The sequence below is a fragment of the Saccostrea cucullata genome, unplaced genomic scaffold (genome assembly GCF_032062105.1).
Source record: "Saccostrea cucullata isolate Sc308-1 unplaced genomic scaffold, CSIRO_AGI_Scuc_v1 ctg525, whole genome shotgun sequence".
In the NCBI taxonomy this organism is placed as follows: domain Eukaryota; kingdom Metazoa; phylum Mollusca; class Bivalvia; order Ostreida; family Ostreidae; genus Saccostrea; species Saccostrea cuccullata.
Genome location: NW_026932767.1, coordinates 300,673 through 326,031, shown reverse-complemented (window position 1 = coordinate 326,031; position 25,359 = coordinate 300,673). Strand labels below are relative to the sequence as shown.

At 32.2% G+C, this 25,359-nt stretch overlaps 4 protein-coding genes across 4 annotated transcripts; 1 reads left to right on the top strand and 3 right to left on the bottom strand.

Moving 5' to 3' along the window:
- The first annotated feature begins 922 nt into the window (after nucleotides 1-922).
- On the top strand, nucleotides 923-1,526 carry LOC134236070 (uncharacterized). Its single transcript, XM_062718247.1, has 2 exons — nucleotides 923-1,192; nucleotides 1,353-1,526. Exons 1-2 carry the CDS (start codon nucleotides 923-925, stop codon nucleotides 1,524-1,526), a joined length of 444 nt encoding a protein of 147 aa, XP_062574231.1.
- A 661-nt stretch (nucleotides 1,527-2,187) lies between these two features.
- On the bottom strand, nucleotides 2,188-4,115 carry LOC134236096 (GTP-binding protein REM 1-like). The gene is made up of 4 exons (XM_062718278.1): nucleotides 3,536-4,115; nucleotides 3,347-3,432; nucleotides 2,804-2,981; nucleotides 2,188-2,605 (listed from the first exon to the last, which is right to left on the bottom strand). Exons 1-4 carry the CDS (start codon nucleotides 3,876-3,878, stop codon nucleotides 2,361-2,363), a joined length of 852 nt encoding a protein of 283 aa, XP_062574262.1. The 5' UTR covers nucleotides 3,879-4,115; the 3' UTR covers nucleotides 2,188-2,360.
- A 10,297-nt stretch (nucleotides 4,116-14,412) lies between these two features.
- LOC134236086 (GTP-binding protein GEM-like) lies at nucleotides 14,413-18,625 on the bottom strand. The gene is made up of 4 exons (XM_062718269.1): nucleotides 18,057-18,625; nucleotides 17,863-17,948; nucleotides 15,026-15,209; nucleotides 14,413-14,776 (listed from the first exon to the last, which is right to left on the bottom strand). Exons 1-4 carry the CDS (start codon nucleotides 18,529-18,531, stop codon nucleotides 14,532-14,534), a joined length of 990 nt encoding a protein of 329 aa, XP_062574253.1. The 5' UTR covers nucleotides 18,532-18,625; the 3' UTR covers nucleotides 14,413-14,531.
- Nucleotides 18,626-19,274: 649 nt separating this feature from the next.
- On the bottom strand, nucleotides 19,275-23,391 carry LOC134236084 (GTP-binding protein GEM-like). The gene is made up of 4 exons (XM_062718268.1): nucleotides 22,914-23,391; nucleotides 22,265-22,347; nucleotides 20,116-20,299; nucleotides 19,275-19,861 (listed from the first exon to the last, which is right to left on the bottom strand). The coding sequence occupies exons 1-4, from the start codon at nucleotides 23,347-23,349 to the stop codon at nucleotides 19,608-19,610; spliced, it is 957 nt and encodes a 318-aa protein (XP_062574252.1). The 5' UTR covers nucleotides 23,350-23,391; the 3' UTR covers nucleotides 19,275-19,607.
- Nucleotides 23,392-25,359: the final 1,968 nt, after the last annotated feature.

Below are 25,359 nucleotides of genomic sequence, written 5' to 3'. Positions count from 1 at the left end.
CTCACACAAAACTGTATTTCTTGTATTTAAAAATTAATGAAATTTTCACAGAATCAAGAAGACAATATTACTAAGTGATGGTATCAATTAGATTACTTTTGACCGTTTTATATTAGAGTCGAGGTCATGTCAAGGTCATTACCTTTTCCCTGGACATTAAGAATAAAAATAACTGCATCCTATCCTGTGATAGGGTCTTCTTTTCAAAAGATTAATTTTTTTCTTTTTGCATGAAAAGATATACATGTAACTATATAGGGTCTTTTAGATGATATTACCAAATTGACACAAATACTTTAGCAAAAATGGATTTTGGCTAATCCGAATTTTCTCTATTTTTCTTAAATTTTTAGGATATTTCAGTTATTTTTATAAGCACCCTACATTTGAATTTTTTTTGTATTCACGTATGGTAAAGAAGTCATATAGAGATACAAAATGATGCAAAAACAAAAAGTTTTGACCGTTTACTAAGAGAGTCAAAACACTTTCTACGGATTTTTGGCTCATATATTTACTTAGGTTGGAAGCTTTTAAAAGCTAACATAATTGTAGTTTGTTTGGAAAATCATATTTATTTGATATATTTTAAAACTTTAGTCCCTTATTATCAATTTAGCTAACATTTGAAAAATTCTTCAAGTCTTTGATTGTGTGATAATTATAACTAAATTCGTTATTCTATAATAATTTTGAGAGGCAGAAAAGAAGATATTTTCATACGCCACCATTCCGCCAAAATTATAGTCCCTGCTAGTTTTCAAACACAATTTATCATTTTTATTTACAGTTGTACACTTGTGATGAGAAAAGAAAAATAATGGTCATTTAAATCTCTTTCACCTAAATATATGAGACATATAAGCAAATATACATCGAGTATTTGTACTCTCGCCAAGAGCGTCGACTCAACACCTTCCACATGCGTTGCCTCAGAAGAATTTTAGGCATCAGCTGGCAGGATCATGTCACCAACAAGGACGTATTGAGACAGTCAGGGTTACCCAGTTTGTTTGCCTTGCTAAGCCAGAGGCGATTGAGATGGCTTGGCCACGTAAGCCGCATGGACAATGGCCGTATACCGAAGGACGTGCTGTACGGAGAGCTGGCAACTGGATCAAGACCTACAGGAAGGCCTGTTTTTCGCTATAATGATGTCCTAAAACGTGACATGAGGGCTTCGACCCGGCGTGTTGGGAAGCATTATAACTAAATTGGAGGCATGCTGTCAAGGCTAATTTTGAAAAGAGGAGGGAAGAACAGTGGGATGAGAGAAGACAGCGCAGACGACAAAGAGTAGCTTCAGTCCCGGTACAGCCAAACACATTACATCTGTGCTAACTGCAACAAAGCATGCCGCTCCAGAATCGGACTTTACAGCCACAGCCGGCGCTGTCACTCAACCACAGACTGATGCCGATCCTTGGCACGATCTCCATTGTCTCCCGAGACAGAAGGATGCCAACAACAACAACAACAACAATTTCATCTACTCAGAAACCAGAGAAGAATCCTACCCAAAGTAATTATTACTATAAATCTTCAGAAACTATTTATTTAATACCTACTTCCAGGCACTTTTTTGGGTTTATTTTATTGAAAAAATTTAAAAATGGATAGTAAATGTTATCAAAGGTGTAATCATTTCCGGGTACAATGCGTTTATAGCTGAAGAATATCAGAAGGTGGAAAAATGTTAATTCAAAATATGTGTTAAATCTTGATCATTTCAAGTTCTAATAACAGCTTGAAATGACACAAGTGACAAAGCTGTCTTTTTTAACAAAAGCTTAAAACGTTATTTATTTAATGCTTAGAATAAAAACTTCACAAGAAATTTAATGAGGAAAATAAAACAAATTGCAGGCATAAAATATTCCTTTATTTCAACGTATATTATACACAGCATGGTATACTAGTATAATCATGTATAAAAAGATTTTAGAAACAGAACACTCATTAAGTCAATTATTGCTGTATCGCTGATATGTAGCACCATAATTGAACGATTGTTTTTCATGTTCATTTTACTGGCAAATCTGGAAGACCTTTTCATCCGCTTTTTTAATTTGAATCCCATTTCTCTTTAATTTTCATGGAAAGAATAACAATTAATTGGAGAGAAAACATTCTATCCACAAAGCTTATTACAATTTCTTTTTATAAATTCAAGTTCAGTCTTTTGTTTAATCAAAACATTTCTTGATTCTCAATTACTAGAAATTTCTCGTCTTTTTTTACAACATATTTTTAAGATTTTCAGACAGCTTTCTTTTGTCATGAATAAAAGTTCTAAACAGGATTTTGGATATATGGGATAACGAGTAAAAGATAGCAAATTTTGAACAAGAAACACTTGCTCAGTTTAACAAATTCGTACAAGGAGATCCTTTTGGTCGAAGTTTTTTCCATCTCTTTAGAAGTCCATTTGTCAATTTCTGAACTGTATTTAGTTGTTTTCCTTTCGATGTTACTGATATTGAGGATTGTGGTTGAAGGCGAGCTTGTCGAACAATGTCTACTAACAGGTCATCCACGTTATGATTCAAAGCAAGAGATAACTCAACGTATTTACACCCAAATCTGGAGGCTAATTTTTCACCGTCTGGAAAATATAAGAATTAGATTGATAATTTTGATAAAAAGAAATAAGCTTTGTTATGGTTATTGCTAAGCATATTAATCGTATAATATAATGCAGAAAACTCTTTTGGAGGATTTTTATTAGCTGCATGCACTGTTTTATTTTGACAAGTGTAAATAAGACGTACATGCTCGAAATCACTGTAATAAAAGAATGTACCTTTTGTAAAAATGGCACGGTTTCTTGCTAGATCCACTTTGTTGGCAACAAGAATGACTGGTTTCTGGTTATGTTTGTTGATCTCTCCAACAGTTTTTGCAGCGTACCTGAACGACTCAGCGTCTACTACTGAGTACATAACTACTATAACATCCATGAATGCGCATGCTCTCATATTCTGAAATAAGTTGTTTGTTTTTTTAAATTCAACTAAGTATTTTAATAGTACAGTCTATCGATTTTGTAATGTATTTTTTCTCGGTCAAAATAAATTCACCTGCTGTTGTAAATATTCATAACTTTTGTTATTTTGGGCAGTCTGTCAATTGCATATATTGATTATTTTGTTAAGCAAAATAGAAATCTTAAATTAAAGATGAAAACAACCATCCATAATCGCGCCCATTTAATACGGGATGAAGAAATCATATCTGTCTCTTTAGGGAATGTTCCAGAACAGCATTTTTGAACAGATTCTCTTTGAAATAAATCAATCTTTTTTCCCAAATCAATTTCTAGAACTTGAAATTGAAACTTTCTTACCTCCGAGGTAATTTGTTCAACAAATATAAGTGATGTTTCTATGCCATCAAGTGAAACACAAATTTCGTTGTCCTCTGCATTACTTTCTGTTTTGAGAACAAAAAGACATTTCAGTATATACCCCAGGACTGGTGTACAGCAGATCATTATATTAAGCAAAATGATTTCATAAAATTTTTGGTGTCATACCTGTCATATCACTCCATATGTCTTCAGAATCTTTAAACAAATGGAGCAAGGAATGCTTTCCAACATCTCTATCACCAAGAACGGAGACGTGAAGAATTTCAGAAAGAGACAAACTGTTACATCGCGAGCTTAATGGACTCGGGTTGTATATGTCCAGCAAGTTATCGTTGCTTTCACTCATACAGCTAGAAGAGGTTCCACAGCTTATATTGCTGTTTCTTCTTGTATCTTGGTCTCTGTAGCTACTTCGTGGAACACACAAGGAATTTCCAAACTTTGAAGTTGAATAATCTTCTGGAAGGCCCAAGTCCAAAAAATTGTTCACAGATCTAGAGTTTTTCATTTTCTCTCAAATTTACCTAGTTAGTTTTCTTTCTTTTTATAATCACATGGATGAAACTTCTGGTGAAAAATGTCTTTATGCAAGGTTCTCTCGCAAGTCATAACATGTACATCATCTTTGTGAAATGACAATATTATGGACTGCACCCTTTAAATATAGTTCTTACCGATTTATGTCGTTAGCCTTGAAACATAGTAAACAATCTGTTGTCATCCGTTCACCAATCAGCACTTCCGTTGTTTGCAGTTATCAGTCGTATGTTGATAAGAAATCATAGCAATATGTTATAATTTTAGATATCGATCTATTCTTACATGAATTAACTTAAGGATACAGCTGCTTTGCGCTTTTTGAAATATAAAACATTAATGATGTGTTTCCTTTTTTAAAATAAAATGTTGATGATTAAACGCTTAAATATAGCGGCAACAAAAATATCTAGGCAACAGTCAAAGCTCATAAAAATAGTCCAAGTCTATTACGAAATTTTATTAAAAAAGTAGAAATCTCTCTGTCATAAATAATAAATCCTTAATAGACAAACAGTAAGTATTATTTTTTTTTAATTCTAGCATTGTTTTTCATCTCCAAAAGTGGAGTAAGGAGTTGATCTCTATGTCATGGATTCAATTCTCACAGTCTGACTCGGAGAATTGTCCTTCGAATGAGACCGTTCTAAAACGGATCCCCCAATTTGCAGAAAGTACTTATTGGCAGAACAAATGATGCCGCACTGCTCAATAGCCCTTTGTAGCGAGTACGAGGTCTTAAATTGAAATGCCTCGATATGAGCGGGGAAAAAATTCCAAAGGGATGTTACACAAACATCACACTCTCCAACAACAGACCTGTCAAGTGCAGTATTTCAAAGTCCTTCAAAAGGCCAATTTTGCAGGCACAGTTGCCTCTAGGTATCTTGAAACATACGGTGATAACGAACAGTATTCAAGTCAAAAGTCCATAAACAATACAGAAAAGAACCAGAGCAAACACAGACCTCCAAAACATCAGAGGTGGCATGGAGGATATCTTATTTGTTGAATTAATTTGAAACTTATTCTTTATATAGCATCCTATAACGAATTGTGATTTATTAATTTTTTCATTATGTTACTTTATCTTTATTTTCTTATTAAAATAATGTTAGAAAACATTTTTACATTATTTTGTTTAAGTGTTTTAAACGAGAAAGCAAACTTTAAGGTTCAACATGAGGAATAATCTGGCGTGCACTACATAAATGTCTGTTACATGTGTGCGATGTTTTGAAAGTGAAAGGATAGTTCCAGATATTGTTTTGAAAGTTGTATTTTAAAGAATTTTGTCTTGGTATTCTCAATAGAAACGAGATTATGAAATTAGGAACCGATTTTGCTAATTCTGGTTGCTCTAAACCAAATTCAAGTCCGTTTGGAAACATTTTTTTTTGTTTTTACAAAATTAACATAAAGAATTTGCTTTCAAATTACATTCACATCGCTTACTTGTTATATTGGAAAGAATTTTTCCTTTGAGAGAAAAACTTATCGAAGCATGACGCTCCTTAAAATGAACAAGAGATATAATTTTTTTTAAAAAAAATAATCCTTTGTCTGATAAAATTAATTTATTTTGAGGCAATCTGGATTTTAAAATACATTATCTCTGTTATAATTTAAATTTTATTTTGAGATAGCTTACAAGCAACAGCTTACATTGTTCTATCCTTTTCTGGATATTTATAAGCAGTTTCTCAAAACAAAAACATGCAATAGCTTTTTAATGATATTTTAATTTTTGAAATGTCTCATTGTCTTGCTTTTCGATAGTTTCGGTTATTTTAATAAACACTCCTAGAAATTTACAAAAAAATCACTATCAGAAAATTACAAAATATCAAAACCTTAAGAGGCTCGTCTATTTGGATAAACTGTCAAAATACGGAATATAACATGTTCAATTTCTTTATTCATGGTTTAGTAAAAATTAAAAGCATGCAAAAAATATCACCGTACAAGAATTAAAGGGTAATAGCATATTCTAGTTTGATATCATTAAACGAGTATAAAAGTAGTCTTATTTCTCTGATTTCAGCTTTATGTTTCCTCCTCTTGACTCTGTTAGAGTTACCAACATACATGCAACTTCCAATCCTTCTATTCACAAGCAAAACACATTCATTAGCTCATTGAAACCTTAGCTTCTCCAATGCATTCATGATATTTTAATCAAGACTCCTGCTATGCCTTACATGTAAGTTTTTGATTTAAACATTTCACCAAACTTTAAACTTTATCATTTTTTAAAAAAAATAATTACAAATATTGAAAACAAAATTGGCATAAATGTTGTATGTTAATATTAAAATTATTCAAATGTTGTCATGTTATACCTAAGCTAAAGTTTTGGTATACTATGTCGAAGTATCATCAAATACATGTATAAAAGTAATGAAAAAGTATTTGGATGTAATAAAGAAGTACATGTATCAGCATGTATGTAATGAAGACGTTTTGCTATGTATAATAATAAAAAAGCATCAAGATATGGGGACGAAGAAATAGTCTGTAATGAAGAAGTCTTGAGATGTAATGAAGTATTAGCATGTAATGAAGCAGTCTCAGCATTTGATGAGGAAGTTTTAGCCTGTAATGAAGCAGTCTCAGCATTTGATGAGGAAGTATTAGCCTGTAATGAAGCAGTCTCAGCATTTGATGAAGAAATATTAGCCTGTAATGAAGCAGTCTCAGCATTTGATGAAGAAGTATTAACATGTAATGAAGAAGTCTCAGCATTTGATGAGGAAGTATTAGCCTGTAATGAACAAGTCTCAACATTTGATGAAGAAGTATTAGCCTGTAATGAAGCAGTCTCAGCATTTGATGAGGAAGTTTTAGCCTGTAATGAAGCAGTCTCAGCATTTGATGAGGAAGTATTAGCCTGTAATGAAGCAGTCTCAGCATTTGATGAAGAAATATTAGCCTGTAATGAAGCAGTCTCAGCATTTGATGAAGAAGTATTAACATGTAATGAAGAAGTCTCAGCATTTGATGAGGAAGTATTAGCCTGTAATGAACAAGTCTCAACATTTGATGAAGAAGTATTAGCCTGTAATGAAGAAGTCTCAGAATTGGATGAGGAAGTATTAGACTTTAATGAAGCATATTTTAAAAGAAGCATATAGTAAAAAAAGTTCAGAATAAAACATATCATGAAGAATTCTCAGCACAAATATGAATATTATCAAAAGAAAAAAAGACTTGATTCATCAAGAGCTAAAGAAGTCCCTTGAGTTGAAAAATCTTATACAATAACCTTTTCGATGCACTCTATCAACCGTTTTGTTTAAATGAACAATTTCCCTCGGAACAAATCTCAAGAGATTTTCTGACAATAATGTAACTATTTATTTACTTTATTAGGAAGAAAGTATTATTTTAATTTAGATCAATGTTCTAGATTAGTTGGATTTCACGCCCACATTTCCATAGACAGATGATGAATTTGACGATACGTGTTTTTTCTCTATATCACGACAGATTTACAGAACACGTTGCTTTATCTTTAAGGCGTTTTATTGTGTGGTTTTTTTTCCCAACAAAAGCTTTTTCTAGAGCATTCTGATTTTATCTTAAGCGTTTTCTTCTCACTACTAAAAATAAGAAACATGTCACAGATTTTGTAATTAAATCCGCATTACATAACCGTTACAGCACTGTATTCTATTGAAACAGAGTTCCACCTTCACACAGGTAGAATTGGCACGTGTCAGACTTTTATTTACTAGTATAGAGATCTACATTTCATTGATTCTATGTTTTCTAGTTTAAGGGGTAGAGTGGGATATAAAAATGTTTTTATTTATAGAGATTCAAATTTCATTGACTCTATGATTTCTAGTTTAAGGGGTAGAGTGGGAAACAAAAATGTTTCTTGGATATGTCGATTGTCTCTGTAATTGTCTTCTTTTCACTTTTGTGAACACTGCTGGTGGTTTAATATCTGTATGGTGTTAGCTCAAAAGTTTTGCTGTTAAAACAAGGCTTCTCAAAATTTTCATTTTCTTCATTTATTACAAATGTACTTGATTGATTTTCGAGAGCTTATTTTTGTCATTGTATATTGCATCATTTAGGAAGAAAAAATCTCTCAGAAGTTAGGAGTTTGTAAGTATAAGAGTTAGACCAAATCTCTCTCTCTCTCTCTCTCTCTCTCTCTCTCTCTCTCTCTCTCTCTCTCTCTCTCTCTCTCTCTCTCTTTCTCTCTTTACAATGACAAGAGGCCCATGGGCCTTATAGGTCACCTGAGTATCATGTGACAACTTTTCAACAATTGAATTTGATTCATGTTTTAAACCAGAGGCCATGAAATTCACAATTTTGAAAGAGGCACCATTGCTTATCATAATTATATAATCAACATGCTTACTTTGGTTACTTAATACCCAGAGGTAGATCAGAGTAACAAAGAGAAAATGCATTTCCACTTTTTGTGTATGTCAGGGCACCTGGGTCAGGGCTTCTTGTGTTAGTGTTGGTACACAGTTGTGCATGCACTCCATACCACAGGAACACTGACCCTGGGGCCACATTTTGCATTTTCACTATATAATCTATATAGCCCCACCCTACCACTAGAGGCAGTCATTTTCAACTTAACTATGTACTTGGTTAGTTCATTTAATGTCCAGGAGCAAGATAAGAATTTCAATTAAATAATGCATTTTCACAATATAATCTATATAGCCCCACTCTACCACTATAACCCCTGACCCTGGGGCCATTAAATTCACAATTTTGAAAGAGGCAGTCATTTTCAACTTAACTATGCACTTGGTTAGTTTATTTAATGCCCAGGAGCAGAAAAGAAGAATTTCAGAGAAATAATGTATTTTCACTATATAACTTATTTAGCCCCGCCCTAGCACTAGAACCCCTGACCCTGGGGCCATGAATTTCACAATTTTTTGTAGAGGACTCAGTGCTGATTACGATTATATCAACAGTGTGACTGCTTGATTTCCAGGAGTAAAGAAGAAGATTTTTAAAGATTGCACTAACTTTAGTGGTTTTTGCCCCACCCCCAGGCCCCAGGGGGGCAGGGATCATGAAATTCACAATTTTTTTTCCCTTCACCCATAGATACTATTTGTCAAATTTGGTTGAAATTGGTCCAGTGGTTTTGGAGAAGAAGCTGAAAATGTTCAAATGTTAATGCACGACGAACGACGGACGATGACGGACGAAAACGGATAGCAACAGGTCACCTGAGTTTATTCAGGTGACCTAAAAAGAGTTTGTTATAATATATTCAAATTATCAGTTCAAGTGTTGAAATCCTATTTTCAAACAAGATGCTTTTACAGATTTTGTTTTAAATTTATGGAAATGAATCGCTTGCTTCTTCAATATATTACACACAAATATACTAGTGCATGACTAAACACTGTCATATTGTCCAAAACAAAAATCCATGTTTGTCAACAAATTATTTACAAAAACTGAATTATTAATAACTAGTTAAGTAGAAAAAAAAAGCCTGTGGCATCGATATTCAATAATTATAGGGGAAATAGATTGTCGTGGCTAATGTTTCGGGAATTCCCAGCTTATTGATTGATGATTAATTGTTTTTTTTTTCTTCCTGAATATATATAAATATATCGGTTCTATTTACACAAGATTTTACTATCCCAAAAAGAAGGTCAGACTCAAAGTTGACAAAGTAAAAGGATATACAGTAAAGAGCGATTATCCACAAATAGAACTTAAGGGGTGGGGTTTACAGATATATATTTTTAATTATCGTAAAACTCAGATGTACACACGACTTTTCAATATGATTACTTGCTTGCTAAATTCACACCTCTGTTTTGAAATTACGTACAATATTTATTGAAAACCAATATAAATATCTGGCATAGTGATGTATGCCGCAACTCTAATCTATTGTTCTAAACTTAGAAGCCTTTCCTTCCACCCATAAATGTATACAATACTCATTTACCCCAAATATGTGTAGAATAAGTAGTATGAAGAAAGCATGAAAAAATAAATTATTTATTTTTATGAACTGTAAAGTACTGATAAAGTAAGCTATTGAAAAGACAACGCTGAAAATAACAAAAAGTGAGCAATCTCAAAGAATCCTACAGATATTCTTCTAAGTGTAAGAGGGTAACCCCCTCCTCCTCACCACCACCATCACAACCAACCCAAGATGACGTATTAATTCCAGATCACTTCTTTTGCAGTGCAATTAATGTTCTTTAACGAAAATTCACTGTAAAATCTACAACTTTCAAACAAAGGTGAAAGTAATCTTTATCAATTAACATATACTTTTATATACATGTACTTTGTTTAAATAGTGAATAACATTTCTGCAATGCTTTCTTTCATTCCAGATTGTGATTTTATTTTCTTCATTTCTTTTTCTTAACTTCTTTGTACTTTTATATGGCACCTGGTCCCACCTCTGATGTTTTGGACGTCCGTGTTTGCTTTCCTCCTAATTTGTATTGTTTTATGGATTTTGATTTTAAAATCTGTTCGTTATCTCCATAACCTTAATGATATACATGTATGTATAAGTTAATTTGAAAATCAGATAAATCTAAGCTTAAAGAGTATTGCTTTCTTCTTTTGAATTTTAAAGTATGGCGCTAGATATGCTGAAACGTTACTAAGTAAGTATATGATTCCCTGTGAAGGTAAATGTTTTGAACTTTATGTAAGTAATAGATTGTTTATCCAACATGTTAGCTTTTCAGAATTTGAACTACAACTATTGTTAATAATTTCTCATATGTTTCGATTTTCCTTAGTGGGTTATTCGAGGGAATGCGTAACTAACCCTTTTCTCCTTCTTAACATAATTATGTTAATGGAGTTTAATTCTTTGTAGTAGATCGTTATAAGTGATAGAATAATTAGGTGAAGTGCTTTCATAATTCATGCTTTCCATAATTATTATCAAGAAAGAATTAAACTGGATGGAATTTAACATTCCGCCTGTCTTCGGTATTTCTTTAAAAATCTCATGACTAAGCTCGCTTTCCAAGAGGAAATATTCTGGAATAAGAATTCTATTTTTATGTTAATACAAATAACACTGACCTGCTCATTTACTTATTATTATTATTATTATTATTATTATTATTATTATTATTTTTTGGCGAGACAAGAGTCGCATTAGGTACGATTCAACTCAATTACTTTGAAAATATTTTATTGAATAATCCAATAATACGGAAGCGTATTAGTGCCACTTGCATACTTTACTTTTTTTTTAATTTCGACACTTTAATCTGTAAATTTTACACTTTAAAGTGTAAATTTTACAATTTAATCTGTAAATTTTACAATTTAATCTGTAAATTTTACACTTTAATCTGTAAAATTTACAGATTAAAGTGTAAATTTTACACTTTAAAGTGTAAATTTTACACATTAATCTGTAAATTTTACACTTTAATCTGTAAATTTTACACATTAATCTGTAAAATTTACACTTTAATCTGTAAATTGTACAGATTAATCTGTAAAATTTACACTTTAATCTGTAAATTTTACACATTAATCTGTAAAATTTACACTTTAATCTGTAAATTTTACACTTTAATCTGTAAATTTTACACTTTAAAGTGTAAATTTTACACATTAATCTGAAAAATTTACACTTTAATCTGTAAAATTTACACTTTAATCTGTAAATTTTACACTTTAATCTGTAAAATTTACACTTTAAAGTGTAAATTTTACACATTAATGCTAAATTGACTATGTGAATAAACAAATAAAGTGTAAATTTTATAGATTAAAGTGTAAAATATACACTTTAAAGTGTAAAATTTACAGATTAAAGTGTAAAATTTACAGATTAAAGTGTAAATTTTACAGATTAAAGTGTAAAATTTACAGATTAAAGTGGAAAATTACAGATTAAAGTGAACATTTTACAGATTAAAGTGTAAATTTTACAGATTAAAGTGTAAATTTTACAGATTAAAGTGTAAAATTTACAGATTAAAGTGTCGAAATTAAAAAAAAGTAAAATGTGCAAGTGGCACTAATACGCTTCCGTAAGTTTCAGAGGTAAAACATCAAAAATCGACCGTTTAGGTTGTTCAAAATAAAGTGTAAATTTTACAGATTAAAGTGTAAAATTTACACTTTAAAGTGTAAATTTTACAGATTAATGTATAAAATTTACAGATTAAAGTGTAAATTTTACACTTTAAAGTGTAAATTTTACACTTTAAAGTGTAAATTTTACACTTTAAAGTGTAAAATTTACAGATTAAAGTGTAAATTTTACAGATTAAAGTGTAAATTTAACAGATTAAAGTGTAAAATTTACAGATTAAAGTGTCGAAATTAAAAAAAAAGTAAAGTGTGCAAGTGGCACTAATACGCTTCCGTACAATAAGGATTGGGCAACAGGCAAAGCACATAATAATCAATAGGCTTATAATGAAAAATCAAGTATTATTCATCAGTTTTGTATATTTATATAAAAGATGACAACCCTCTAATTGTATACCAATTACACATATTCCCAAAGGAACGGGTGTGTAATCAAATCAAAAGGGTCTTATAAGTTTTAATAGCAAACTAAAATTAATAACGAATCTAATTTAGAAAAGTGTTCGCAAATACCAGATTCCGGAGGATAAATAAAATTCACGACTGCTTAATTCAACGTAAGGTACTGATCGCTCTCTCTCTCTCTCTCTCTCTCTCTCTCTCTCTCTCATAAACTCATACGTAATATTTAGCTCTTGAAAAGCAAACCATCTATTCGTCTATTCAAAAAGTTTCTTTAAAGTCATATTTGAAATTTTTTATCCTCTCCGGCCTCAAGATATGCAAATTGGGTCGGTAGTTAAGGAGGGGAAAAATCCCAGAAAAATTCAGTGTTGGATATTCTCAATTTATTGAATTGTACGTGTTATTTAAAAAGGTTCTGAATTATAACAAATTGATAAACTTTATTCCAAAACAATTTTAATATTTACATTAACACCCTCCCACTACATTTTAAGATGCGCATTGCATTTCCCATTCACAACAACATGTTTTAAAGGAAATGTGTTTGGTAACACACACACACACACCCTTCTTTTCGCTTTATATATCAGTTGGAAGTTGATGCTGACAAATATTTACAGATATATAATTTTATTGATTTATTTTTTTACGAAAATCAAAAATGTAACATAGATGCGCAAGTTTCAGCTAAGGAAAAGCTGCGTGAATATTTTTGGGGAGAAAATAAAAATTGGCAGGTTTGTGTCATATGGCTAAATCATTTTTCGAAACAAAGGACAGCTCGACATGCATTCGATATATCGATATATAAGAGATTGTCAAGTGCAATGGTTTATTTTACGATATATCCCGGTGAGCTTTAAATAAAAGATGCCAAAGAGTCTGACACATCTATTTCATATTTAGATATTTTACTTGAAAAAGACGTTAATGGTTATCTAACTACCAAGCTTTATGATAAACCTGATGACTATTTATCTTTTCAATCGTCAACTTTCCTTACTTGTGCAGCAATATACCTTCACTGCATACGGAATTTATATATATCTGAATTGATTTGATACACAAAAGCATCCTCTACGTTTGAACAATTTCTAAAACAACTAGAAAGTCTGCTATTGCAAGCAATAGCGTATGTCGCCCCAGACTGGACAAGACTTTCATTTTTGTGTCACTAAAATAATACCTATTAGCTAAGCTTTGACAACCATCAATTCGTATCAGTCCTTTCAGTACTTTGATTTAGAAATCAAAATTAAAGTATTTTCACTTTCCACTGGTTTCCATGGCAATAATCGATTATTTGAAAATTTTAAATAAGAATCGCACAACACTAAAATAAAAAAAAATTCATAACGAACGATCAAGGGACCAGAGAGAACACTCGCGGACAAAATTCGTCCCTTTTTGCAGGTTTCCATGGCAACGGTAGCCATTTTGAAACTGAATGACCACACAACACAACAACAACCAGTTGTCGTACTTTGAGGGAAGTTTTCAGGAATATTGCCCCAGCCATCTCCGAGAAACTGCCTGGATAAAAAAACATGCGTACAATCGCAATATGTTTGATCGACTTCGTTCGGGCGACATAATTAACAAATTGCTGAAACAAGAATATCAATCAAGAGTCTCGTTTAAAGTCATAATTTCGTTAAGTTCTATGACCTTGTCAAGAAATAGTGATTATTGTTAAGTCAAATGCTGACTGGCGTTTTTCATACTACTTGTGAGGTCATTTTATTTCCCGAACGTGACAAGGAGCACACGGCGGGTTTGACCGGTCAGTAGGGGATGGTCGTACCTCCATGATACCTGATTCCGCTTCTGATTTTTTGGAGGTTCGTAATTTTTATGCTTCATGTGTATTGTGTATATGCTTCTATGTATTGTTAAGATGTTTGAGCTTGAACATTGTACGCTATCTTCATGTTTCATTTCATGATTCACTTATCCTTACGTAGACTATCTTGAACATTTTAAAATAAAAATATAAAAGTTAAAATGAAAAATTTCATGAAAAAAGTCACAATTACAAGTATGTTCAACAAGAACATTTTCGATGCCATTCTGTTCAAACACATTCACACTATCCATGGGCACTGCACATCATACATGTTTTTCAATCATACGGTTTGTTACTTTTTTCTTTGGATAGTCCAATTTTTTTAAGTTTGTTAAAAAAGCGTTTGGTAAAGCTTGTAGCCTTGGGTGTCTGTGCTTCTTCCGATGTCGTCTGTTTCCTGTCTTCCCGCCTTTGAATGACCTTGCGGACGATGCCAACTAGGAGTTCATCGATGTTGTGGTTAAGGACGACAGACGTTTCTGTATATTTACATCTATACTTGTCTGCAATCTTCTGGGCCTCTGAAAAAAGTTTAAAGCGTATATACGATTTTAAAATTGTTACACAGTCTGCAGCATCGAGAACAAAAAAGGAAAAACCCTCAAAGGGCGTACATGATACATTTTCTTCAAGATTTTTTTTATTGGTATAAGCTTCTTCTGTCAACATGGTAAATTCTCTTTTCGATATTTTTTCAAGTAAATTGTAAAACTTTTGAATTTTGCATGCAGTTTTATCTGCATCTAATTCAATGAGCAAATTATGTTTACCTCGTTCGGAAACTGTTCTGTTTCTAGCTAAATCGCATTTGTTTCCTACCAGAAAAATGGGAGAGTTGTATTTCATCTTGTCTCGAATGATTTCGATTTTCTTGGTTGCATATAAAAATGAAGAAGCATCAACGACAGAAAATACTGCCACAACTGCATCCACTAGAGATGTTTTCTGACTTTCCTGTGAAAAAACAATATTAGCATGTATAACGTGAAGACAATAATATACTAGAACAGATAAGTCGATGCTTAAAAGAGATAGGAGGAATTAAGCAACTAGTCAATACCCCCACGCATCCCATGAGGCATTTTTATTGATAATAAATTAATGTCTTCAAGGACCCTTAAAGACATTTGATCCTCCCTAAGAAAAAATAAATCATTCCATAGTTCTTAGAAAGTTAGCTATATACAGGAAATAAACGGTTTTCGAATGAGAAATCTAATCATCAACCCATCCTTTTTACCTCGGAACGAAATATATGCGCGTTTTTGTGTTTTAGTTTTCTTACACAAACTTCCGCTATACCCATTAAGTTTTTAAGATTCCAATGTGTCAAAAAACAGAAACATTCATTATCTTAACAATGAAAACAAAAACTAACTGTAAAAGTCACTATGAAGTCTAGTAAATCTTTACGTCCTTGCAATCACTACCTAAAGAGTAGTTTTTACTAGGTATTGGATAGATTAACTAGATAATATTAGTAAGTCTAGAATTAATAAGTAACTTTCACTTGGAATCTATTCGACCCCAACTCCTCGGAACACCTACCATAATTACCCCTATATCTTAGCCAGTAAACAGAATGATTACTAGTACTAATCACGACGAACTCTTTACGCTTTACGAGGCACACTAGTTAAATTAACCAAGTACTTCTAAGTGTATTCGTATGCCAGATTTCATAAATTTATGCAATTAATGAAGCAAGTCCAAGGAATCTTTGAGAAACAATAACTGTGAAAGTGCGAAAGACTTGGACAGTTTTCTATTCTTAGAACTTTCGAACTTATTTTATTTTGGGCATTTCGGTTTTTATTAAGTGATATAGGAAGATCAACGTCTGTGTATGTTTAGTAACACGGTTCTTAAACAATGAACAGTTATATATGTACGCAACGTACACACAATAAAAAGCTATAAATTACACAGAAGCACAGTATATAAATCTTCGTTAATCAAAAGGCATTTTTATTAATCTAATTTGTCTTGTAATGAAGCACAATATATTTTATGGTGACTGGATCTCAGCAACAGCGAAATATTTAGCAAATGTTTCGTTAGAAGTGAGCCAAATATATATTAAGATTCCGCATTCAAGAAATGTATCATTACTTTATTCTATGTATTCTATGGTAATGAAATATATGGAGATGACGAACAGTATTCAAGCTCAAAGTCCAATAAACAATAAAAAAAAATAGGAGTAGAGCAAACAAGGACCTCCAAAGTGCTACAAAAAGTTTTTTTTTTTATTTTAATTATTTTTTTCAAATGGGCAATAACATCCAACAATAAGATTTATTATATTAAATATGACGGTTGATATCTGTATCCTAACTCATATCAAAATGTTTTATAGAAACAAACAAACAAAAACGTGGCAAGTTCTTGATGGTATTAAGAATGAAAAAATTTGGAATGTTCTTGTAGTTATTCACTAACACATTTACAGCAACAACATCTCGCAATCTTAAAAATAAGATCGGTTAATAATTTCATTGCCAGGGCACTTATTTTTTTTTTTAAACTAAAACAATTATAACTCAATCAATTGGAAACGATAAAAGTTTTGCTTAAGGGCTGGAACTATATGCGACTAATGTAGGTATTTGTGGAAATTGGAACAGTAGTGCGAACGACTTCCTCTTATGGGAAACGAAGACAAATAATCAATAACTATAAAAGGAAGGAAAAAACATTTAGTGCACTTGATGCAACCCTCCGGGAGAGTGGAAAATGATTATATTGTAACAGATTTGGGAGAAAATAGGTTTGTCATCCTGGAAACGTTCATTTACTATTGCGTAACAATACGATAAACAGGTAGAGGGTGATTTGAATTTCCAAACATAGGTAATGGTTTCAAAAATAGATGTGGGGGTTTCTGGTTTGATAATCCTATAAAATTGGTGTAAAATATAAAAGTTAGATAATAGTTTAATGATTTCTATATTTAAGGCTTAATGTCGTTTTCATGTTTTGTTAATCTTTTACACATTGTTCTTGCATGCATTTTATGCCATTAAACAAATGTTTGGGTACATGTAATTTGGATCAAGTATTTTTAGAGACGATTTATTTCATTGAAAATAATTAATACTTATAAACATATGGATCTTCATGTATTTTGTGTACAGGTATTCAAATTTTTAACATTCACAAGAGACAATTTTTAAAACACTTAAATATATTAGTCAAGAAAAAAAATTTAGGTACCCGATGACTTATTTTAGCCAAGATAATCATTGGCAATAGGATAAGTAAATGATTATCCATTCCAAAACTACAATGGATGAGTCTTATTTACAGAAGGGAGTACAAGAGAAAGCGATGTTTCCAACAAAGCATATGACATGACTTTGTTATGTCATCTGGAATTGAACATTTGAGCTATGCTACTTAGGTCTTATGTTCAACTCTCTGTGCAGTGTTGTTCTGTTACATCACAAGAATTTGGCTCTTTCTTCTCTTTTTCTGTTACAAGTGGTGCAACGTGTCGTTATATGAGCTGATCACATTCTATATACGTATCTCAAATCTATTTTATTAACATTTTTCTTAGTTGACTTGATCATGTCATTCCATGCACCATTTCATATTTACTTACCATAAACTCAGTTTCTTCAACAAACTGCACACAAAATTCATCTTTATTTAGTAGAAGGAAAATATCCTCCGGCGATTCAGCTTCTTCTAAGATGAAGATGTAAATGATAAAATTAATACTTTGTACTGATAAGATCCAGAAAAATGTCTTTTGTTTTTGGACTATATAAAATATTGCATATTTAAAACACATACCTCTTTGGTGGTTTAAGTATATTTCCTCCGACGTTGAGAACTGGCTTTTCAATGTATGTATTCCTACTTCATCGCGTCCAACCAATGCCACCCTGACAACTTGGACAACACGTGGCGTTTCATTGTCAGCGCTCACTGAGGCTTCGACACTGCCGTCACATTTCTCACAAGAGTTTATACTGATAGTACTCTGTCTTCGAATTAAGTCCCCACGGTTCTTTAAACCATCCCTAGTTAAGTGGAATGACCGCACCCTCTCTAATGGACGTGTTTCTGGGGGTGCCAAGAACATTTTTGGACTTGCCGGACTTGGCAAGCTATTACGTCGCGCCAAGTTGACATCCAGTCGAACATGGTCAGGTTTTTTCAGCTTAAAAGAAGACGCCCTTTTAAATCCTGATTCTGACATCTCCTCGGGAGGGCGAAGAAGCCCCACGGGGTCCTGACATTCTTTACGACCTTTCTCCGTTGACATAGCGCTGCGTCTTTCGTGTTTATTGTTGTTATGTTGCAATATATAGTAGATTGCAACAATATTTGATGCATCTGGGAGGTGTAGTCAAGAGTGAATCATAAGTACGCGTCAGTTGCTGAAACATTCTTGTTTGTGATGGGTGCTTGAGATTGGTACTTCCCCCTATAGCATGATTTACATCGCATCTCATTTATCTATATACCTGCAATTCGTCATGAAAAAGATCTTCATGTACTCTAATGAGTTTGAATTCTAGGACGAAATAATGAGGAGTTTATCGATACAATTTTTAATAATAAATGATTTCTAAAATTGACTCATTCACCGGGTTAAATGACAATAGATATAATCGATTTTTACTGTATTGTTATGTTTGAAAAAACGCAATTTAATTATTAACAATTTCAGAGCACAAGCCAAGAAACCTTCTATTTCTTGAATGATGGTGCCATTTTTAGTTTCCTGCTGTGATGCATTATTTTCGTATTACAAAGGAATGACAAATATTCACGAATGATGCTATTGGTGTTTCTAGAACGTTGAGATATGTACTGAGCTTGAGGCGTTTTCGGCACACCCATATAATTTACACATTTATGCGTGCACATGGCATCTACTATTATTAATAAAATCCCATGAATTATTTTTTTTTCATATAAGAATTTTTCGAAATTTTATTTTATGCAATGGTTTTAAGGGATTTCGTCACATAATTTTACGCATAAAACATCACAAACTCGAAATGAAATTTTTTAAAATATTTTTATTATAAAGGTAAAAAAAGAAAACAAAAATGGAACAAGATAGATACAATCAGTATAAAAAAGATAAAACAGAATTGATCAGGATTCCTCCCGTCAGAATCCCATCAAACACACGAAGATCATCCAAACATTCTTATCGTGACTCAGAGCATAATCTTTCACCTTTAACATGTCAGTTTGTGCCGATCTCTGTTATTCTAGTACATACTGTACATACATTCAAACCATAGTCATAACAACCAAGCATTCATCAATGATATGTATAAACTACGTCTATATGCTTTGCTGGGAACAATTATCCTATCATTTATTTCACACATCAAATAACTTGGTGCACGAAAGTTCGTGGTGTCCGATTTTCATCAGTTTTTGTAGAAGTATTTTCGTAAACATGGATGCTGTTTTAGGGTCTTTCGTCATATCTCCGTCTGTGTTGTAAGTGTAGCTGTGACGTCTGCTGCGAACCTGACGTATTATTCCCGCCAAAAGTTGATCCATATTGTGGTTCAAAGCCACAGATGTTTCAATGTATTTGCAATTATATCTGGTCGCTACTTTTTTGGCGTCTGTAAAAGAGAAAATGAATTACATTAAAAGCCTATTCTTTACAAAATGAAAATGTATTGTAAACAATTATGAAATAAAGAAATTTTATTTTTAAGATACATCCGTAATAAATTCATATAAGCGTTAAAACGCACACTTATTTTTCGGATTCTAAAATGTTATTTATAATTATTGCTCGTCTTTAAGGAAAGACAAGAATTTGTAGATGTAAATCTGACTCTTCTCAGATTTTAATCCAGTTTCATTTCCGTACCTTTTTCTGTAATAGCTCTCTGCCTTGCCAGGTCGACTTTATTTGCAACAAAGAACAATGGTTTGTCGAATCCAATTTCCTGTCGTATCATTTCTATTTTTCTTGTTCCGTTTTTAAAGGATCTGGCATCAACAACGGAGAAAACCACCACAATGGAATCCACCAACTCATTTTCTGCTTGATTCTACAATCATATTAAGATCAACGTAAGTTTTTTTTCTGAGTATTATAATTTTAACTTTTTAATCTTATAATATTATATGCTTTTCTTTTTTTTTCAAAGCGTATACCATTATTTTTTTTTTCTAAGTTTTTAATCTAATCGTGTAAAAATTAACACTAAACATTTGTAACAGTAATGTTTTTTTACGTCTCTAGAAGTCCCTATTTTTTTTTAAATTTCAGTCAGTTATCTTTTGAATCAAAGTATGTTTAATTATAAAGAGTAATCCAACGTATTTAATAAACCGACATTTTTACATCCTTTATTATTTATCTCCCTGACCTGGACCTTTATTCTAAACAAATTTGAACCGCCTACTGCACACTCAAATATCCTTTTCCGATATCTTCTAGATCACAAGTGTGATATATTAAAAGTAATCAATCGACAGACAGACAGACGACAGATAAACTCTCACGCGAGCCGCCGGATTACGTGAGCAACAAGCTTAAAGGTTTTTTCATATATTCGATCAATGCATACTATTTTTGCAAGATATATAACTGTATTCAGCGGCAGCTCACACATATTGGTCCGACCAAAATAATTCCATCATGATAAGTAGATACAACATTATTGTTCATGATAAGAGTATTTAGTTGTGTATGTCATACGTTAAAGAAATAAAAAATAACGTCAAAATATCATTAGATGCAAATAAAAAATATCAATATTCCTACGCTCGCTCCCTCCTCAGCCTTTTTTTTTTTTTTTACATGTTTGATAACAGAGAATAATTAGGTCATTCTTCGATTCATATCTTTTCACCGATGAATTGATAATACTATATCAACAATTGTATTAAGTACATGTTTATAGCCCGTTAATTATCATACAATTTGTTCTTAAAGAAAAAAATAATCATTCTGTGTATGTGTATTATTAAATGACGGAATTTTCAATCCCTGGCCTGCTCGTGTGTGCACTCTGTAAACTGTAGGGTATGTGTGGCAGAACGAGAACTGGATTGGAGATTCGGGTTTGTGTTGAAGTTCAGCATATACCATTATATATAGAACTTGAATAATGTAAGTAATTTCTGCGACAAATACATTAGTATATTTCAGTTATTTTCAAAACAAAAAAGGTTTTCCATGTTTTCAGTTTAGAATTTTATGACCCGGACCTGATTTTCCCAACCCGGCCATTTTAAACACAAGTTGTTGCAGATGAAAATGTTAGAACAAACTATATATAGTTCAACAGGGATTGTATAATTTTTATTAATCAGAATTCGAGTTCTAACTGAACCGCTTAAAGTGATTTTTGGATGCGTGTGACAGCTCCATTGCAAGACCAAGGCTAAAATTGGTCTTGCGGACACAGGTACATGTAGGCCTATGTACTGTTTGTTAAAACCGTAATGCTATATAAATTTACAACAGTTCCATAATTAGACAATGCAGTTTTTTTTATTAACGTCATTATAAACACTGTTAAACATATTAAATCTAACAGTCGAATATCTTTGGATATGGGGTAACCCATATCTATTCTTGTTATGAATGAAATGGAGTAAAAATGTTATGTGTCAGTTCCCTGAGTTCGTTGTAGGTGTATTTGAGAACTACGTTTTAAAGCTTCATACACGATTATATAAATAACAAGATCATGCCCTGCTTTATCAGAGAAGTATTTTTGTCCTTATTACCTATCTTCATTATAGAAAATTAATGATATTAATAATTATCATTTGTATATATAATTCCCACACAGATACGGCAATCACATGCACGATAATACCTTACCCAGTTCTAAATACAATTCATTTGAGAAATCTTAAACACACGCAGAAATATCATACGAACGTACTTTCTATCTCGGTAACGCTTTCCGTGACTTTGTGTATTTTATATTTCTGTTTTTATCAGATTTATTACATGTTGGGCGATCACAATGGCGTAATGCCCGCTGATATCAGCTTACCGCTAACTCTGTTTCATCAACAAACATCACATATGACTCTTCGTCATCCATCAGAACGCAGATCTCATCTTGATCTTTCACATCTAAAAAAAAAAATAAAGCAAAACTTATTGGAAATGATAATAATAGCAACCTTGGAAAAATATTATATTCTTTTTGGGTAGATTTATTTTTTTTTTTAGCAGGGTTATTTTACAAATGCTATCATCGAAATTTGCAAAATTATGTGTAAATATAATTTAAAACTTTTTTTCTCCATTTTGAGACAAATAAACTTTACTTTTCCTTTTGACTCTACTTACATCATCAGTATCTTTTAAATTAAACAAGATACTTATCTTAGTAAAATAAAGTTACTATGGTCATCTCAAAAATAGTTTGTTTGCCCTCGAAGACCGACTGGCTAAAGCAGTTCGACTCAAATACTTTTTTCAACCTCTGGGAATTAAGGTTTTTTCTTTTCAGTACTAAATTTTCTAATTCCGACAACACATATACAATTATGTTGAAATTTCTGAAAAATAAAGATCTTCTTATCTACCCATTGACCAAATTTTTCAACAAACATTATTTTAAAGATGACCCAAGACGTTTCTCATAATTTGACATCCTTGTGGAACTAACCGTTAATAATTGTATTCCTACTCACCACGATTGTTAATGTAGAGTTCTTCTGAAGTTGAAAATTGATTTTTGAGAGATTTTTTCCCGACGCCTTTGGACCCAATAATGGCCACCCTTAGCTGTTGTTTCAGACAGATGCTTTCCATGGATGACGTTGCTCCAGTAGAACATGATTCGTATCCCTCACTGGTTGAAACGCTAGATAAACTGTGTGGTCTGAATTTGTCCCCACAGTTTTTCAGTCCATCTCGTGTTAAACTAAAGGATCTTACTCTTTCCAAACTCGGTGACCGAACAATTGACTCGATTACAGTAGGACTTGGTAAACTGTTCCTTCGTTTTATCTTTGGTCGAACTGCTAAAGATGTAGGTCTCTCAATCCGGAGAGATGAAGATCTTTCCACTTGTTGCGACTTTTTGACCAAAAGCGCCTGGTATTGCAGCTTTTCAAGCTGTTCCATGGCTGAGAACTTCGATACAACTTTCTCAAGATACAAAGTTTAGGTAAATATGCACTCTCTACTTCTCTTTAAGATATATATACCCTATCTCCCAAACAGCTGACTCACAGAGTCTATGTTATAGCTGACGTCTGATATTCTAAGGTGTGCAGAGATGATACACTAATTCACTGAAGGTTATACGGGGAAAAAGAAGTCGGTTGCGGATAAAACATTAATAATCAAAATAAATAATATCACATGAACTTATCGCCATGTCTTACAGAGCGTTTTTGGATTTTGGATTATGCAATTGTATTCAGTGCAGATCACTTGATATTGGTGGATTGCTTTAAGATTCTTGAGGTTCAGGGTGTCTGCAAAATTTCTTCAACCAATTCACTTTAGAAAATTTCTTATCCCAAGTTAATTGCTCTTGATAACTAGATAAATGAATTTTCAGTTTAAGCGCCATCTTATGAATTACAATTTTTTCCGCTTATTTTTCCTTTTATCTCTGCTTTCAATATTTTACAATGTTGTTTTCTTATATATATATTTGATAGTTGTGTGAACAGTATTTCCAACACATCCAGAATTATAATTTTGTATGCTACTATTAAATAAATTTGAAATTTAGATGAAACATTAAAGAGTTTAAACAATATTTGAAATGATGTAATTAAATTTATGGACAAACAAGTGGAGGAAACAAGAATATCAACAATCTTGTTTAACGTCAGCATTTGTAAGTCTAATGGTCGATACATGTACAAAGACCATGTTAGCAAATACAATCTTTTTTCATATGAATTCTAAGGCCATTATCTAAACACCGAATTCTTGACGGATTTTTCTGTTAAATTCCGACCATGACAAGGAACACTTGGAGGGTGTGACCGGTCGGCAGGGGATGCTCACTTCTCCATGTCACCTGATCCCCCATTGATGTTTAAGAGTTCCATTTTTGATCTGCTCCTGATTTTAATTGTTTGAATTAACTTTTGAGCTTGAAATTTTAAAAATTTGGATTTTGGATGAGGTGTCATGGAGGAGCAAGACCGATTACAGCCCATGTGTTCGGCGTGTGCAGCAAGTCTCCATCCCCAACCACTTCTCTTATTGTTCCTTCTGATCTGTAAAACTAAAGTTCAGATTAAAGGCTGTAACAGGGTCTGTTACCTGTATTGATTATTTATTATCAATTTTTATATTTTTATTATTCGTTGGTTATTATTATTCATCAATCAAAATTCCGAAGTTTCAACAATAACGCCTTGCAATAAGCTATATAATTTCATTGTTTGTATACTGAACATTTGTACTGGTCATTAATCAGTAAATGAGTAGTAGTAAGGTAAACGAGTGCTTAGTCTTCACACTAAAGTACCAAGATGACTATGTTTACCTCAAGACTGATGTAAGTAAACCTTTGCCAATTACAAAGCAGACAAACACACAAATATCTGTGTTAATCAGGGAAAATGACTGATAATTTGAGATTTGTGGATTTGCACGTAAACAAGGTTATATACATGAAGGTTGGTCAGTAATAACTTGTCATGAACATAATCTTATCTATTATATTTTTGCGCAATGGTCAGTTTGTGCAATAAACATCAACAAATTAAGCATAGGGGTCAGTTGTTTTGATCATCTTTGCATTCTTCTTTCGCTCTTTCTACCTTTGTTTATACAATAATTTGTATGATTTAATCAGGCACCAAGGCCATGAAATGAAAACAGGCTAAAGTCGAAATTACAAAGGTTTACATCTTATAACACAAAGCAAAAGAACAGAAAAAGAAACTCATCTCGTGTTTATATTTTAAAGCTATACAATTTTGCAATGCTTAAAACTTGTTTGTTAATGAAAATCAAGATATGCTAGATCTAATTTTTTTTTTACAGAAGTTTATTTTCATTAAATGGTCATGAAGTTTACTCAAATTTAATGACTTGTATCATTTTTAAAAAATTCTACAAATATAATTTTGCGTATTAGATAATGGAGTATGCTAAAACATAAAT